Source organism: Helianthus annuus, chromosome 16, assembly GCF_002127325.2.
Source record: "Helianthus annuus cultivar XRQ/B chromosome 16, HanXRQr2.0-SUNRISE, whole genome shotgun sequence".
Taxonomy (NCBI): Eukaryota; Viridiplantae; Streptophyta; class Magnoliopsida; order Asterales; family Asteraceae; genus Helianthus; species Helianthus annuus.
In genome coordinates this window covers 141,603,815-141,619,246 of record NC_035448.2, presented here as the reverse complement: position 1 = coordinate 141,619,246, position 15,432 = coordinate 141,603,815, and the positions used below count along the sequence as shown (strand labels likewise).

General features: G+C 36.6%; 1 protein-coding gene across 4 annotated transcripts; it reads left to right on the top strand.

Moving 5' to 3' along the window:
- Positions 1 to 10,671: 10,671 nt before the first annotated feature.
- Positions 10,672 to 14,696, top strand: LOC110916356 (probable ADP-ribosylation factor GTPase-activating protein AGD15). 4 transcript variants are annotated; one of them, XM_022161102.2, is made up of 10 exons: positions 10,672 to 10,903; positions 12,134 to 12,192; positions 12,294 to 12,384; positions 12,453 to 12,507; positions 12,841 to 12,931; positions 13,421 to 13,625; positions 13,711 to 13,846; positions 13,954 to 14,132; positions 14,225 to 14,379; positions 14,464 to 14,696. In XM_022161102.2, the coding sequence occupies exons 1-10, from the start codon at positions 10,853 to 10,855 to the stop codon at positions 14,564 to 14,566; spliced, it is 1,125 nt and encodes a 374-aa protein (XP_022016794.1). In that variant the 5' UTR covers positions 10,672 to 10,852; the 3' UTR covers positions 14,567 to 14,696. The 4 variants fall into 4 exon arrangements, with proteins under 4 accessions (XP_022016794.1, XP_022016793.1, XP_022016795.1 ...); XM_022161101.2 differs by having other exon boundaries at positions 13,942 to 14,132; XM_022161103.2 differs by having other exon boundaries at positions 12,134 to 12,218; positions 13,942 to 14,132.
- Positions 14,697 to 15,432: the final 736 nt, after the last annotated feature.

The following is a 15,432-nucleotide window of genomic DNA, read 5'->3' as shown; positions in this document are numbered from 1 at the left end:
TTACCATGCCTATGACCATGTTTATTTGACCATTATCCAGAATCACATTGTTCGACCAAACATGGCCAACAATGACGCAAGTACTCAACGTTGTTCCCACAACCGTGGCCAACAATGTCAAGCAATGAGGTAACCGCAAAGGACGTGCGGTTACTAGAGAGTTAATTAGAAGAACACGAACACCCCACAAAAGGGGTCATCATTTGATGTCCAATCATGACATCAGAAAACTCTCTTCTTCGTTCACCACCTCAAAGGTTGGTTCGAAGTTTGTGCACACCTTCAACCATCATCTTAGAGATTGGTTCGAAGTTTGTGCATACGCCCAGCAAGGTCTCAAGGTTGGTTCGACACACCAACAGGTGGCACCCAACCCAAGGCTGAGAATTTCGCATCAGACGAAACATTTTCACCGGTACGGAAGAGGCGTCAAATGACCCTTCCAGACCTCCAGCTTGATTTACAAACAGCAAAGACCATCCACATGGTCTAGGATCTTCTCCAAACTCCAGACTACCTTCTAAACACCATAGTCCAGTACTCCTCCCACATGCAACTTGCATATGGCAGCAACACTAGACTGGGGGGACTTGAAGGGGTATGGTCCCAGATCTCGCATCAACATCGACCGCGAGTGACCATTACCCTTATCAAAACCGCCGCTAGCTAACAACCTACTTATGTCCATGCGGGAACGCATCGACATAGTGGTCGAATCCAATCTGTCCAGTGATGGAGGAGGACTTACCTGGAATAGTAGAACGGTAGAGTGATGCGGCATAGCATCACATCTGGTGTACGAAAATGGAAGTATTCACAGCGATGCGGTCTCGCACCGCGTCCAGTGAACACTTCTATCAATACAGGGAAGCTGGATAACAGCAACAGTCACCACAGGCGACGATGCGGCTAGCACCGCATCTCGCGTATTTCTTGATCACAAGCAAGAGACGCGATAACACCAGATGTTACCGCAGGCAGTGATGCGGCTCGCACCGCATCCTATACGCCCAACAAGTGGGACTGACACACCAGTGCAAGTAGCGCCACTGACAGTCATCTGTCAGGGCTACGTAAATAACAAACTGACGTGGCGTAACCTTCACACCCGACAAGCCTGACACACCTGCAAAGGTGCAGCACGTCGTCAGTCTGTCCATCATCCTCCTCCTTCACTCCTCGGCTATAAATACCAACGCCAAACCAGGTTTGAGGTATCTCTTCACAACTCTCTCACTACTACTACTATCATTCTTTGCTTCCCAAGCAGATTACTGATTCTCACGCCGGAGAGTGGTAACAAGGAGCACCCCCCACCCCATCCTCCTTGTTACAAGTCACGGTTTGTTTCCTTGCGCAGGAGATCAACCCACCGGTGATCCAGTCAACGATCCTCGGGAGGAAGGGATTAACCCTTCTTGACGAGACCAGTGAGTTAACCCTGCCCGGTTAACCATTGTTTCATCAATAGCCTTATTCAGGCAGCACTTTAACATTCGTTGATTTAGTTTCAGATCAATCGGACAGGGTATCGTACCAGTGATCTGGATTAGCAGCTGATTACAGAGCAGAGTTTTTCGGTTTTAGGGGCTTCGGGTGTTATAACAACACTTCAAGAGAAAAAGAAAAGAATTGAACAGATTGAACTGTCAAATTCGCGATCAATTTATAGCTGGAATTCATCCTCGTCGCGTCACGCGACCACTCTTCACCATCATCGTCGCGTAGTGCGACGGAGTAGGCTAGGGCATAGGTGGCATGAGTCACCACCTAGGCCTGCCATGTGGCTGCCACGTGGCAGCACATGTCTTTTGTTGAAAAATGAGGCGCCGCATCACGCAACCGCCTTCTGCCATTGTCGTCGCGTAGCGCGACGAGACCCAAAACTGGGTTTTCTCGTTTGTCGTGTTGTTTTCGTCGTGGGTGTTCGAGAACTCGATTATGATTTGCTATGGCCTTTTCGATGGTTGTTATAGTAAATCATGCCAACAACTGATGTTATTGAATAAGATACACTAGGTTTGAAAATCTTTTCAACAGAAGGGGGATAAACGCTAAAAACCAGCAATTATATCTTCTACTCCAACATCTAAAATTTAAACATATGTATAATTACTCTATAAATTAATATTACTTTACTGATATAAAAATAACCCTACTTAAATTCTTCTATAAAAAATTACTCTACTAATGTAAAATAACTCTACGTATATGAAGAGAGGTGTCCCCATAAAAATTACTCTGCTTATTTGAACAAATATGTCCCCATAAAATTACTCTACTGATATGCATAATGTTTAAATAACCCTAGTCATAATTACTTTACTGATATATAAATAACAATACATAAATTATTCTATAAAAATTACTCTAGTGATGTAAAATTCCTCTATGTATATCAACATAAGTGTCCCCATAAAAATTACTCTATTTATTTGAACAAAGGTTTCCTCATAACATTACTCTAGCCATAATTACTTTACTAATATGCAAGAAGTTAAAATAACTCTAGCCATAATTACTCTACTGATATAAAAATAAGAGCTACATAAATAAAAGTTACTCTAGTAATGTAAATTGCTCTAGGCATATGAACATAGGTGTCCCCATAAAAGTATTCTACTTATTCTAATAAGTCAATATATGCATTATGTTAAATGTAAAAAAATAGTTTAACTATACAATATCATACTATAAAAACAAACAAATTAAAACGTAACGATCAAAAAGCTACAAATCTTGCAAAATAGAGTTCATGTGTTCAGTCATTGATGATGAAACAACAACGCAATCAGTCAGTTTTGATATAATATTAAATCGCCTACTAAAACCTAGCCACAAAATCAAGCTACTCAATCTGATTAAATCATGGAAGAATATGAAATAGAATTAGGGTCGTTGATTGGCAAGTTAGTACGATTGGTATAAGGAATTGCAGATTCTGTTAATTACGAAAATGTCACCGCCTTTTTCAATTTATAATGCAGTTCACATGTTTTGTACGTTAATACTGTTTGTATTCGATCTTTTGTCATGTTATAAAAACTAAATTAATTTTATCGATTAAATTATTAAATGTATACCGATAACATTTTTGTTTAAAGTAAAAATACTAATAAAAGTAGAGTTAAATTTAAAAAGAAAAAAAAATGTAAAAGCTTGTATAAGAAATTTGATTATTTTTAAACAAGAAGTATAAAAAAACTAGGTTAATAAGTATTTTATAACTACAGGAAAAGATCAAATAGGAAGTTAATTTTGGCTAAGAAGGATAGGAAGCCATAAGATTATGACATGTGGCAAATTTTAAAATAAAGAGAAAGGGTATTTTAGTCAATCTCATCATTTCTTCTTCCTTCTTCTCCCCAGTTACTTCAAAACCCATAATTTTCAAAACCCACCATCTCCAACCTTTTCTTCACTTACTATCTCAATAATCACTACATTATAGTGTGATTTTCGTCATCAATCAATGATTCAACCACCCGATCAACGTGTTCTTCAGCTTTTTCGAAGAAAACCCGGTTTAATTTCATTCAAAATCTCGTTTTTTCTGGTGATTTTGAAGATAATCACTCGATTTGTTCGATTCAATCGCTGATAAGTGTTTCTATCATTCAAATTCCGTCAATTGATGAAGAAACCGGCTTCGATCCATGTAAGAAATTCTTTAATTTCATTTTCACGATATGGGTTTTTATTTAGTCATTGCGTTTTACGATCTTGGCGGGGGTCCGGGGGCGGCAGCCCCTGGTAGCGGGGTCCCAGGGGCGGCAGCCCCTGGCGGGGTACAAGGGGCAGAAAAATTAATTTTCTAGAAATTGGCTCATTTCGAAGACAGTAATTCGTAGACAATTCAGACAGTTAACAGACAATTGAAAAACAGTTCACAAACAGTTTTATGTGTCCATTGCGTTTTAGAAATAAGAGAGTTTTATGTGTTTTCTGGCTATTGCGTTTTAGGAAAAAAACACATTTTTAAGTATCTTTAGTCATTGCGTTTTAGGTAAAACACATTTTTGAAGTGTTTTTAGTCATTGCGTTTTAGGTAAAACACATTTTTAGGTGTTTTCAGTCCATTGCGTTTACAGAGAACACTTTCTTTTGTTTTTTTAGGTTATTGCGTTTTAGAAATGAGACATTTTTAAGTGTTTTCTGGCCATTGCGTTTTACAAATAAAACATTTCTTTGTGTTTTCTGGCCATTGCATTTTACAAATAAGACATTTCTTTGTGTTTTTTGTGCATTGCGTTTTAGGTAAAACACTTTTTTATGTGTTTTCAGTCCATTGCGTTTTAGAAATAAGACATTTCTTTGTGTTTTCTGGTCATTGCGTTTTACAAATAAGTCATTTCTTTGTGTTTTTTGGTGCATTGCGTTTTAGAAAAATGTCATTTTTTAGGTTTTTTTTTCATTGCGTTTTACGTAACTGGTGGTTTTTCTATTGCGTTTTACACAACTGGGTTTAAATTTTTTTTTTTAAATATAGCAATAGTATACTCGTTTTAAAGATAAAAAAACGCTCGTTTTTTTGGTGCAATTTTTATAAAAAAAAATAATGTCGTATGAAAGAATTATTAACGTTTAAAAAATGAGGGGGAATTGGAGGAGAGAGAAACTATTGGCTTGGATTGACTAGAATGCCCTTGAACAAATTCACACGCCTCTTTTCTTTCTTTCAATTTCCCTGATTTAATCTTAGCCCTTGATTAACTTAATGGATGTTCAAGATCACTTCCTAGTCTTCCTAACCAAATAAACTTCCTATTGTATCTCCACCCTTATAACTACACCTAATTAACAAAAGTAAATTATAAAATTACACCTGTTTGGCTTAAAACTCTTATATTACATTCTAAGAATCCATCTAGCTAACTTTGCTTAGGCCACCCGGGACGGTCTAATTTTTGCCCGTGATGAACATGTATAACGCGTGATGTTTGACAAAACACCACCGCCACTCACAACTATAACGCGTCGATTTTACAACGCATTGAATATATCACGCTTGAAGAAAGCGAGGAAGTTGAGGGAAATTGTTGGGTGTGGTGAGTGATGGGCATTTCCACTAAAATCCATCACTAGTGATGGAATAATGATTGATGATATGACGGAACTTGATTGGAAGTTGTGAGTGGGTGATGAGTGATGACCACCCCTACCCCTTATGCCGCCTTTTGGATTATTGTTCAATTACTCACCTTACTCTTCTTGGTTTCTCCACTCACAAACACTATGTATGTTGCGAGAGTTTTAGCCGCGATTAAATTTTGCTTAAGTCAATGTATGAATATAATTTTTGTCTAATGTAACTATACAATTATAACTCACATGTAATTTATAAGATTATGAAACATATATTTTTGTTGATTGGTTTTCTCTTAAAACAATTACTAACGAGTTAATAAACAAGTCTTATTGTTGTGAAACAGAGTTAGTATGAGTCATATGTTGTAATGTTTTCCTATGGCAGGAAGAAGCAATTTGGTAACACGTTGAAATAAAAGTCAAGAAAACACGGCGGCGACAAGTCGGCTGTCAAATGTCAAACACATACACCACCCACCCAATATCTCATTATGAGAAATCCTAGTCATCATCCACGTTGACTGTTTGATTCATTTGTCAACTAATACCGTACACCCAAGGGCGTAACATAGTGGTGAGGCGGGAGGGGGAGGCTAACCCTCCGAATTTTTTACTCAGTAGTGGAGAACATGTTGTTTTTGTATAGAAATTTTTGGGTATATACGTTTTCGACCCCCATTTTATAGAATTTTTTTGGTATATACGCTTTTGACCCCCCCCCCCGGTCGGAAATCTCAAGCTTCGCCACTGTGTACACCATTTACATGTCAATCAGACACATCATACGGGTCGTATCACAAGGCGATTATGGGTCATGCAGGTTGTATGAGAGGGCTAAGATGGTTATATGACCCGTATGAAAGGGTGTTTTGCTCACATCGTACGGCCTCGTATGAACGTACGCAATACTGTATCACCTTTTTTCGCCCAACTATGTATGATGTGGCTGGTTAGAACACGTATATACGCATTATTACAATATATTTCGGCACTTTGTTGTTTGTAATCATTTACCATATATCCATATGACCATATATATATTTTGATGTCTATTCAGAAAGCTCTGATAATCATGTACACAAGAAAAACATCACCGATACAATTGTTCAACGATGAAATATCAATAATAACAAACAACAACATTACAAGATAACATTCACTCTTCATTAAAATTAACGGTTTTTTCATCCATTTCATAGGTAACCGTGGTGATGTGGATTTGTTTTTTTTTTTTCTTTTATTTGATGCTAACGTCGAGTGATGACGTGGATTGTAACTTTTTTTTTAATTTTTAATGTAATTAAATGGTTTTTATTTTTAATAAATATAATTTCATATATTAAAATAATTCGATCCCAGCATCTTATGCTCCATTTTTTTCTTGGCACGTGGAAAAAAGGACATGGCTCGATTTGAATGCTAAGTTATCTAATTGGGACAAAAACAACACCAGTGACCTAATTAGAACACTTTTAAAACTTGGTTACTATTCTGTGAAGTTTTCCCTTTGGGGGTAAATGAGTTGTGTTTGGGCTTTTATATATTAAACTTGTAATTCGTCAACCGGTATAAATTTAAATCAAAAACATTTAAATTGATTAGTTGAATTTCTCAACCCGTTAACAAACCATCAACTCATTTACAATCGGCCTACTTGTTGTGACTTGCCAATGTGCTTGATCTTTTTAGACAAACAGGTTAAACGAGGCATGTTCGAGCTACATTATTTTGAATGTACATATATTAGAGTTGAATATGTTTTTTACGGATAGATATAAGTCACGTACAAGTTTATCCCTCAACCCGGCTACTTAACACAATTGTCATTCCTACCTAAACCAATAAACCGAAATGCAGGGGCGGAACCAGAGGGGGGTCAAGAGGGTCCGCTGACCCCCCGGACATAGAAATTTGTAGGATTTTTATATGTATAATCTGAGATTTTTTTAGGAAGAAACATGTTTTAAACTCTCTAGTTGTAGCCGGTAAAAAAGAGAGTCTTACGATGACCCTCTGACAAAGAAGCTCTAGTTCCGCCACTGCCGAAATGTATGTAAAAAATTATAAAGTTATTCCATCGCCTTTTGAAATATACTTTTTACTATTTGATATGAGATTTGATTATGAAAATTTGACAATTTGTGTTCGATATATTATATAATTTATACGTGTTTCAATAACAATGCAAAGAAACTTCAACATTATGACGTTTATTAGCACTTAATATATTTATATTAGTCTTTCAATGACAACTAGTTGATTTTCCAGCCCGCGCGTTGCGTGGGGACCCAGTGTCTGCAAAACGCGTGTCAGCAGCAGATACCGAATATCAAGACATAAAGAAAAATGACGTGGTAAGGATGGTCACTCCGTCCTAAAAAAACGATTTTAAATAACCTAATATATAATAATAGGACCCACACGTCCTACACGTTGAAAATTCGGTTGTTTTCAACTTAGTTATTACGGTGCTAACACGTTAAAATATGGATGAGCTCAGTATCGGTAACGGCACCGAAAGTCAACATTTTTATGTTTCGATGCAACAGCAAGATGCTATTTGTAACAAGTAGTTTTGTTGGTTGGATAATTGGTCATATTTTATTCATGAAATGGGTTGGATTGCTATTAGTTTGGATACGGCAAAATCGATCTATTCGGAAGTATATTCAAGCTAATAAATACCTTGTGTTAGAATTGAAAAATTCTATGTCTATGGCTGGTATCTTTAGTATTTTCTTATTAATTACATGTGTCCACTATTTAGGCAGAATACCATCACCCATTTTTAGTACTAAACTGAACATGCTCGAGATCCGGAAAATCATCGAAATTAGGTACCGGCACCGAAAATGCTCGATACAATAGGGTATGGTATTTGAAGGTAAAATCAATAAATACAGGTATGGCGCTAGACCGGTGTCGAACCGAAAGTAACGATTCTGAAAACGCCAAAAGGTGGATACCAAATTGGTAACGAAAATGATTTGGTAATAGTAAATTTGGTACCGATACAATATCGGTTTGATTATAGGATTTGATATGATTTGCTCATCAATAATCTAAATATCCAAGTTAATTTTACATGCTACAATTCATTTATTACAGAAAAAAGACAAAAAAGAAAGCAAAATAAGTTGTTGTGTATATAAAACCTCAATCAAACAAAATACAATTTACTTACTGTGTGTATGAAAAGTAATCTAAATGGTGCAATTACTTACATTGCTACGTTGCTACAGGATTTGATGAGCTCGGTACCAACCGGCACCGAAAATACCATTATCGAAAATACCGTTACCGAAATCTCCAAAAGTGTGTACCGGTACCGAATATACCTGGTACGGTATGGTACGGCTCGGTACTGGTACGTCACCGTTATTTGAGGGTAAAAATCGGTGAATACAGGTGCCGAACCGGTACCGAAAATACACCCGATTTGGTAAAAGCGGGTACCGGTACCCAATACTATTTGTTCATCCCTTAATGAAGTTACTGTGTGTATGAAAAGTAATCTAAACGGTGCAATTACTTGCATTGCTACGTTGCTACAGGATTTAATGAGCTCGGTACCAACCGTTACCGAAAATACCGTTACCAAAATCTCTAAAAGTGTGTACCGGTACCGAATATACCTGGTACGGTACGGTACGGCTCGGTACCGGTCGGTACTGGTACGACACTGGTACGTTACCGAAAATACCGTTACCGAAATCTCCAAAAGTGTGTACCGGTACCGAATATACCTGGTACGGTATGGTACGGCTCGGTACTGGTACGTCACCGTTATTTGAGGGTAAAAATCGGTGAATACAGGTGCCAAACCGGTACCGAAAATACACCCGATTTGGTAAAAGCGGGTACCGGTACCGTTACCCAATACTATTTGTTCATCCCTTAATGAAGTTACTGTGTGTATGAAAAGTAATCTAAACGGTGCAATTACTTGCACTGCTACGTTGCTACAGGATTTAATGAGCTCGGTACCAACCGTTACCGAAAATACCGTTACCAAAATCTCTAAAAGTGTGTACCGGTACCGAATATATCTGGTACGGTACGGCACCGGTTAGTACTGGTACGGCACCGGTATTTGAGGGTAATAATTAATGTCTTCATCCGAAAAATCATTTCTAGGATTTGACACGGGTCATACGACCTAAAAGTATACCAATAATTTGTGGGATGAGGCCCATTTTTTTGTAATATACCAATAATTGTTTAACCTGAACACGGCCTATACTATTATCGTGTTAAAAAACATCACCCCAAACCTGCCTGCATGCACTTAAAATCATGTAAACCAAAAACAACACATGTAACCAATTTATCTAAACATTTTAATCATGTTAGTAAACTATATGAAAATGAAGAGTAAACTGCAATTTTACTCCCTGTGGTTTGGAGGCGTTGACATCCTTACCCCATATTTTCAAAATTTTGTTGCTTTACACCCCGCGTTTGCCTGATTGCATCAATGTTCACCCCTCAGGGGGTAAAACTGTAATATTATCCAAGGGCATTTTCATAATCTTACCCATATTTATAGAGTAAACTTCAGTTGTACACCATGTGTTTTACCTCTGCTTACACGTTTACACCCTGTTTTCTTAAACTCGTGTTCTCCGGCGATATTCCAAATACCACCACCAGTAATTCCCTACTACTAATCAAACTCATATCATCTTGAGATTAAGTTACAAGAGCATTAAATCTACAGCTTTTGGGGCCTGAAGTCATCTTTTCCAAGCGGATTTGTTTGTGTGCTAAGTATTATTTTACTATTTACTTTTCATGATATCATATAATCATGTATAATTTAAGTTATCAAATTAGGATTTATTATTTTCCTATTTACTTTTCATGATATAATAATTTAAGTTATCAAATTAGGATTTATTATTTTCCTATTTACTTTTCATGATATCATATAATCATGTATAATTTAAGTTATCAAATTAGGATTTTCTAGCTCATTCTTATTCATCATGTATACAATATATTTATCATCAATGTAAGTTCTTCACTTTCCATCCATCTCTCAAAGTCAAGTTCGAGATTGTTTATTCGTCTGTTTATCTTGCATCGTAATCAATTTGAATAAACAATCTTAGATGATCTTTACCGTCTAAACGCTCATCGAATCGGAGAAGACGAGTTGAAATCACGGTGTTCGGAGTGGTTGCAGTAGGTGATTACCGAAGAAGACGAGTTGCAAGTTTTGCTCCGGTGGTCAGAATACCGCTGAAAGTGTAAAGTTTAGGTAAACAAGGTGTAAACATTTCAGCGGAGGTAAAGCACAGGATGTAAATGTGTGGTTTACTCTAATCCTTTTTTTATTATCAGGGGTAAGAACGTATTTTCACACGCTGAAGGGTAAACATTGACGCAATCAGGAAAACGTGGTGTGTAAAGCAGCAAAATTTAAAAAATAGGGGTAAAGGTATCAGCACTCCAATTGTAAAATTACAGTTTACTAAAAAAATGAATTAAATGGGTTAGAAAATTGACATAATTAAATTAACAAGTTCAACCCAACACACAAACCTTTTAATTAAAAAAAAAAGAAAAAAGAAAACCCCCCAAAAAAACAAGCACAAAACGGAAAAGGGAACTTACATATCTTTTCCTTTCCCACATACTTTTAAAAAGGAGAAAATTCAATCAAAACAGAACAATTCATTCTAAAACCTCTATTCTCTGCAAATTCTTCTTCTTCTTCTTCGATCTTCACAAGAAATCATATAAACAGAAGTTCTGTAATATGAACGAGAAAGCACGTATTAGTAAGGAGCTTAATGAAAAACACAGAAAGGTTCGCTTCTTCTCACTTCTTTTATACCAGGTGCTTTATTGGATCGAATATGATTAATTTGATGTTTGTTAATCATCAATTATGTTTGTTTTATGTGGATGAATTACACCAGATAGATGGTTCATGATGATTTTGTAAATAATTGATTGATGAAAAACATATTTGATTTTCAATAATTCCAATTTTAATTTTCAATTTGGAATTGAGTCTGTTGTTTTATGTGATTTAATAAATAGGATTGAGCTAAGGTGATTCATAATTTGTTATAATATATGGTTGTAAATTAATTTATATATATGTGGATGATGTCCTTCTGTGATCATTAAAAGTTATTTGAGGACTTGCATTTCTTGATATTACAACTTTTGCTGCATGAGTTGTTAAAGCATGCTATCCTATTACAATTTTTTTAATTTTCTTATTAAAGTACAACCATTTATTTATGTATGGTGTACAAGGTGTCAAGTGCAAATGAGATGTTATAGTGACCTGTACTCTAATTCATCAAGAATTGTACATCATGCTCTAGAAGTTGTATCTTGCTGTGTTTTAAACCTAGCTTCTTATTGAAGTAGTTGAAACTTAGTAGTTGGCCTAAATTAATAATAAACACCTTCAAAAAGAAAAAGAAAAAAAAGCAAAACTTGTGTCAAGCCTAAACTTTGACATTTGGAGTACATAATTTTTCAAGGTCACAACTCACAAGCAATATTAGGAATAGTCAAACAAAAGAGTAAATTGCCATTTTAGTTCCTGAGTTTTGTCCAAATTTGTCATTTTAGTCCAAATAGTTTTTTTTTGCCTCTAGGTCCCTGACTTTTACTTTTTGTTGCCAATTTGATCACATACACTAACTCCATCCAAAAACTCCATTTTTAACCAGGGGTATTTTGGGGATTTTCATTTTAAATGTTTTCAATTGCCATTTTGATCCAATTCCAAAAAATCAAAAAAAAATCCAAAAAATTCTAAAAAATAATAAAAAATCTAAAAAATCATAAAAATTCTAAAAAAATACAAAAAATCCGTTTCGGCGCGAACCGTTTCGAACCCGAACCGTTTCGAGCTGAACCGTTTTGACGCGAACCGTTTCTGCCCGTACCGTTTCGACCCGAACCGTTTCGACCCGTACCGTGGTAAGCGCAAAGCACCGAGTCTCTCTAGCAGACCCGCATGATTACCTTTAACTAATGACAAATAAGGCAATTTTGACACTTGTCCCTAATGCAGATACTCGATGGGTTACTTAAATCGCCGGAGAATCGAGAATGTGCCGACTGTCAAAGCAGGTTGATGGCATGACATTTTTTGCAAAGTAAAAAAGATTAAGATAATTGTTATTTTGAATAAAAATGTGAAATTTATTCAAATATATTTGTTATAATTTCAGGGCTCCTAGATGGGCTAGCGTAAATCTCGGGATATTTATATGCATGCAATGTTCTGGTGTTCATAGAAGTCTTGGAGTACACATATCGAAGGTCTGTTCCGCTACCAACAACTTTTGACTGTAAATAATTATTTGAATTAATTTTTATGTTTTTTTTAGGTGAGATCTGCTACTCTTGATACATGGCTGCCAGATCAGATTGCGTATATACAAAGTGAGTTGCTAGAGCTTGTTTCATCTACCTTTGTTCGTTAGAATTTTAGCATTAATTTGGTCGTTCAATGTAGACACGATTTTAAGCAGAGAACTGCAGGAACCAAATACACGTGTGTACTTATTGCTTTAACTGTGACACATAAAATGGTTATATATGTAACCGCATAACCATTTCTCTTTAGTGAGCACTACGTACAAATGTTTATGCAGTTCTCTACTTGAAATTGGTTATGTCTTGAAACGCACCCTTACTTACAACTTTTATAGTTTTTTAATTTTAGAAACTAAAAGCCACAATAGCAGTTCACAAACGATTTATGCTTATTTGCAGCCATGGGAAATAATAAGTCAAATCAATATTGGGAAGCCGAGTTGCCTCCGAAACACGATAGAGTTGGGATTGAGAAGTTCATTCGTGCAAAGTAAGTTTCTCTTTCAATTCCAAGTTTTTTTTTGCATTGTTACAAGAAATGTTTTAATCTTTAACAAAAACCAAAGAGTAAAGTATACGGACGGTCCCTGTGGTTTACCAAAGTTTTGAATTTGGTCCCTAGCTTTTCAAAAGTACATAGATGGTCCCTGTGGTTTGCACTTTGTAACACATTTAGTCCCTAGCTTTTTCAAAAGTATAGGGATGATCCCTGTGGTTTGCACCTTGTAACACATTTAGTGCCTAACTTGGACATGCTAAAACCTTTGGGCTTGTTGGCTGAGGACTAAATGTGTTACAAAGTGCAAACCACATGGGCCATCCGTGTATTTTTGGAAAGCTAGGAACCATATCCGAAATTTTGGTAAACCACATGGACCATCCGTGTACCTTACTCAAAACCATGTTTAATGTTTAAAGTGTTATTTCCCTTTTCTATCTATTCACATACCAAAGTAAAATAATAGATAATTTTGATCAGGTACGTAGACAAGAGATGGGTTTCTCGAGACCGAAAACTTGAACCGCGTTCGAGTATAACACGAGAAGAGCATGCACCCGTTGAGCCCACGGTTAGAACATCAACTAGGGTCATTATCCATTTACCCGAGCAAAAACAAAGCCCTCAGCTTTACAATAATAACAAGCTTACACCTCCCCTTCCTCCTAAAGTTGTTGAGCATAAGGTATTAATATTTTTACTTTAGCTAGTTATTTCTAGTTGACTTTAAAAAAAATGAAGTAACGTCTGTTGACCCGTTAATCGTATAGGTCATTGTTCAACGAAAACAAATCAAACCTGAATCAAAGACAGAGGAACATAAAGTTGTTGAGACTGTATCGGACCAAAAGGTTAATGACTATCATGCCACTGATCTTTTTGATCTTCCACAAGCAAGAACTCAAGGTAAGAATGTGTATCACCAGTTGCATGTAGAGGGTATTTTAGTCTTTTTACACCCCGTAAAATCGACTTCTTGATTAAAAAATATATATTTGGAGCATGTGGTCCAGTGATACCGGTGACAGAAGACAACGATACCAAAAAATCAAGTAACAAAGTGCAAACAAAGTCAAAGTCAAAGTCAAAATCTGAATTTGAGGATCTTTTTGATGGATTAGATTGGGCCGCTCCACTGACCCAAGAACCATGTAAACAAGTAAAACCGGACATCATGAATCTTTCCGAAAAGGTATGTTCTGTTCAAACCCAATGAATCTAGTACAATCTAATTACAATTTACAACGTTTTAACTTTTAACATGGTGTGTTGACTTTTGAAAAGTCAACCATGGTGCACCCGTCTCCAGTTCAGCACCCACAACTAGCAGTTCATAGTCAACAGCAATTTAAGTTGACCGGAAATCATCAAACCAATGTGAACGCCCTGAATGGGCTCCACCGACCGATCGGGAATCAGGGATTTTACACAACGTCCAGGTAACTGTAGTCTGCGTTCACATACGTTGTTTCTGTAACAGGAATTATCAGCTTTTCATGGGTGATGTGTTACTTGTTTTACAGCATGAAATCTAGACCGTCGAAAGGAGCGGTAGGCATCCCGACTCAGTTAGGGGGTGAATATGACTTCTCATCGTTGACGCAGGGGATGTTTTCCAAACGATAGGTGTATTCGAGATATAGAGTTTATAGTTGTTACTGCTTCATAATCATTTACAAATACAATTCTTATTGTAAAGTTAATCATTTTGTCAATATATTTTATATAGGTGGTGCCACCAACCCTTATCATTTCATCATTTGTTCATTACAAGAACTTATAGCTCATGCATATGTAGGACCAGGCGGTATCTGGTCAGGACTTGCCTATTCGGAACTGGCCCGGTATCGGCGTATAAATTGGTCAGTGTATTATTGGGTTTTCAGTTTTGGTCCACTCCGACCCGAAACAAGTGGACACTGAACATTCGTGTATTCCCATTGGTCGAGGTTGCACATGTGCCAGTCAACCGACTCTTTAAATTTTTATTTTTTTAAAAGTGGGTTGGTGCATCAAGCCATGAGCTAGCTCGAGTTATAAATCAGCTAAGTTTGAGCTCACATTTGAACTTGGAAGAGGGATTTCGAGCCGAGACAAGCTAGCTCGTATAGTTTTGGGCTCGAGTTGAGCCAGGATCAGTTCGTGAACAACCCTAGTTATAACCACCATCTTTGACTTTTATGGGTTGTCAATTTGATCAGATTCTTGGTGTTTCTCATGATAAAACAACTAACTTGTGAATATAACGTTTGAACCAAGAGTATCTTATGATAATTCAACTTTGCATAAAAGAATAATAAACTTCAAAAAAAAAATAGCCATTAGCATGACAAGATTGGAAAGAAATTATTTGATGTTTGGACGATTAGCATATAGAAAATGCAGCGCCGTTCCTGAGAATCATCTGAAATTTCATGTACCTGGACGAGTATGAAAAATGGTACCTAAAAATACATAAACCTATTTGTCGCTCATTTTTTTGTTGCCACCAC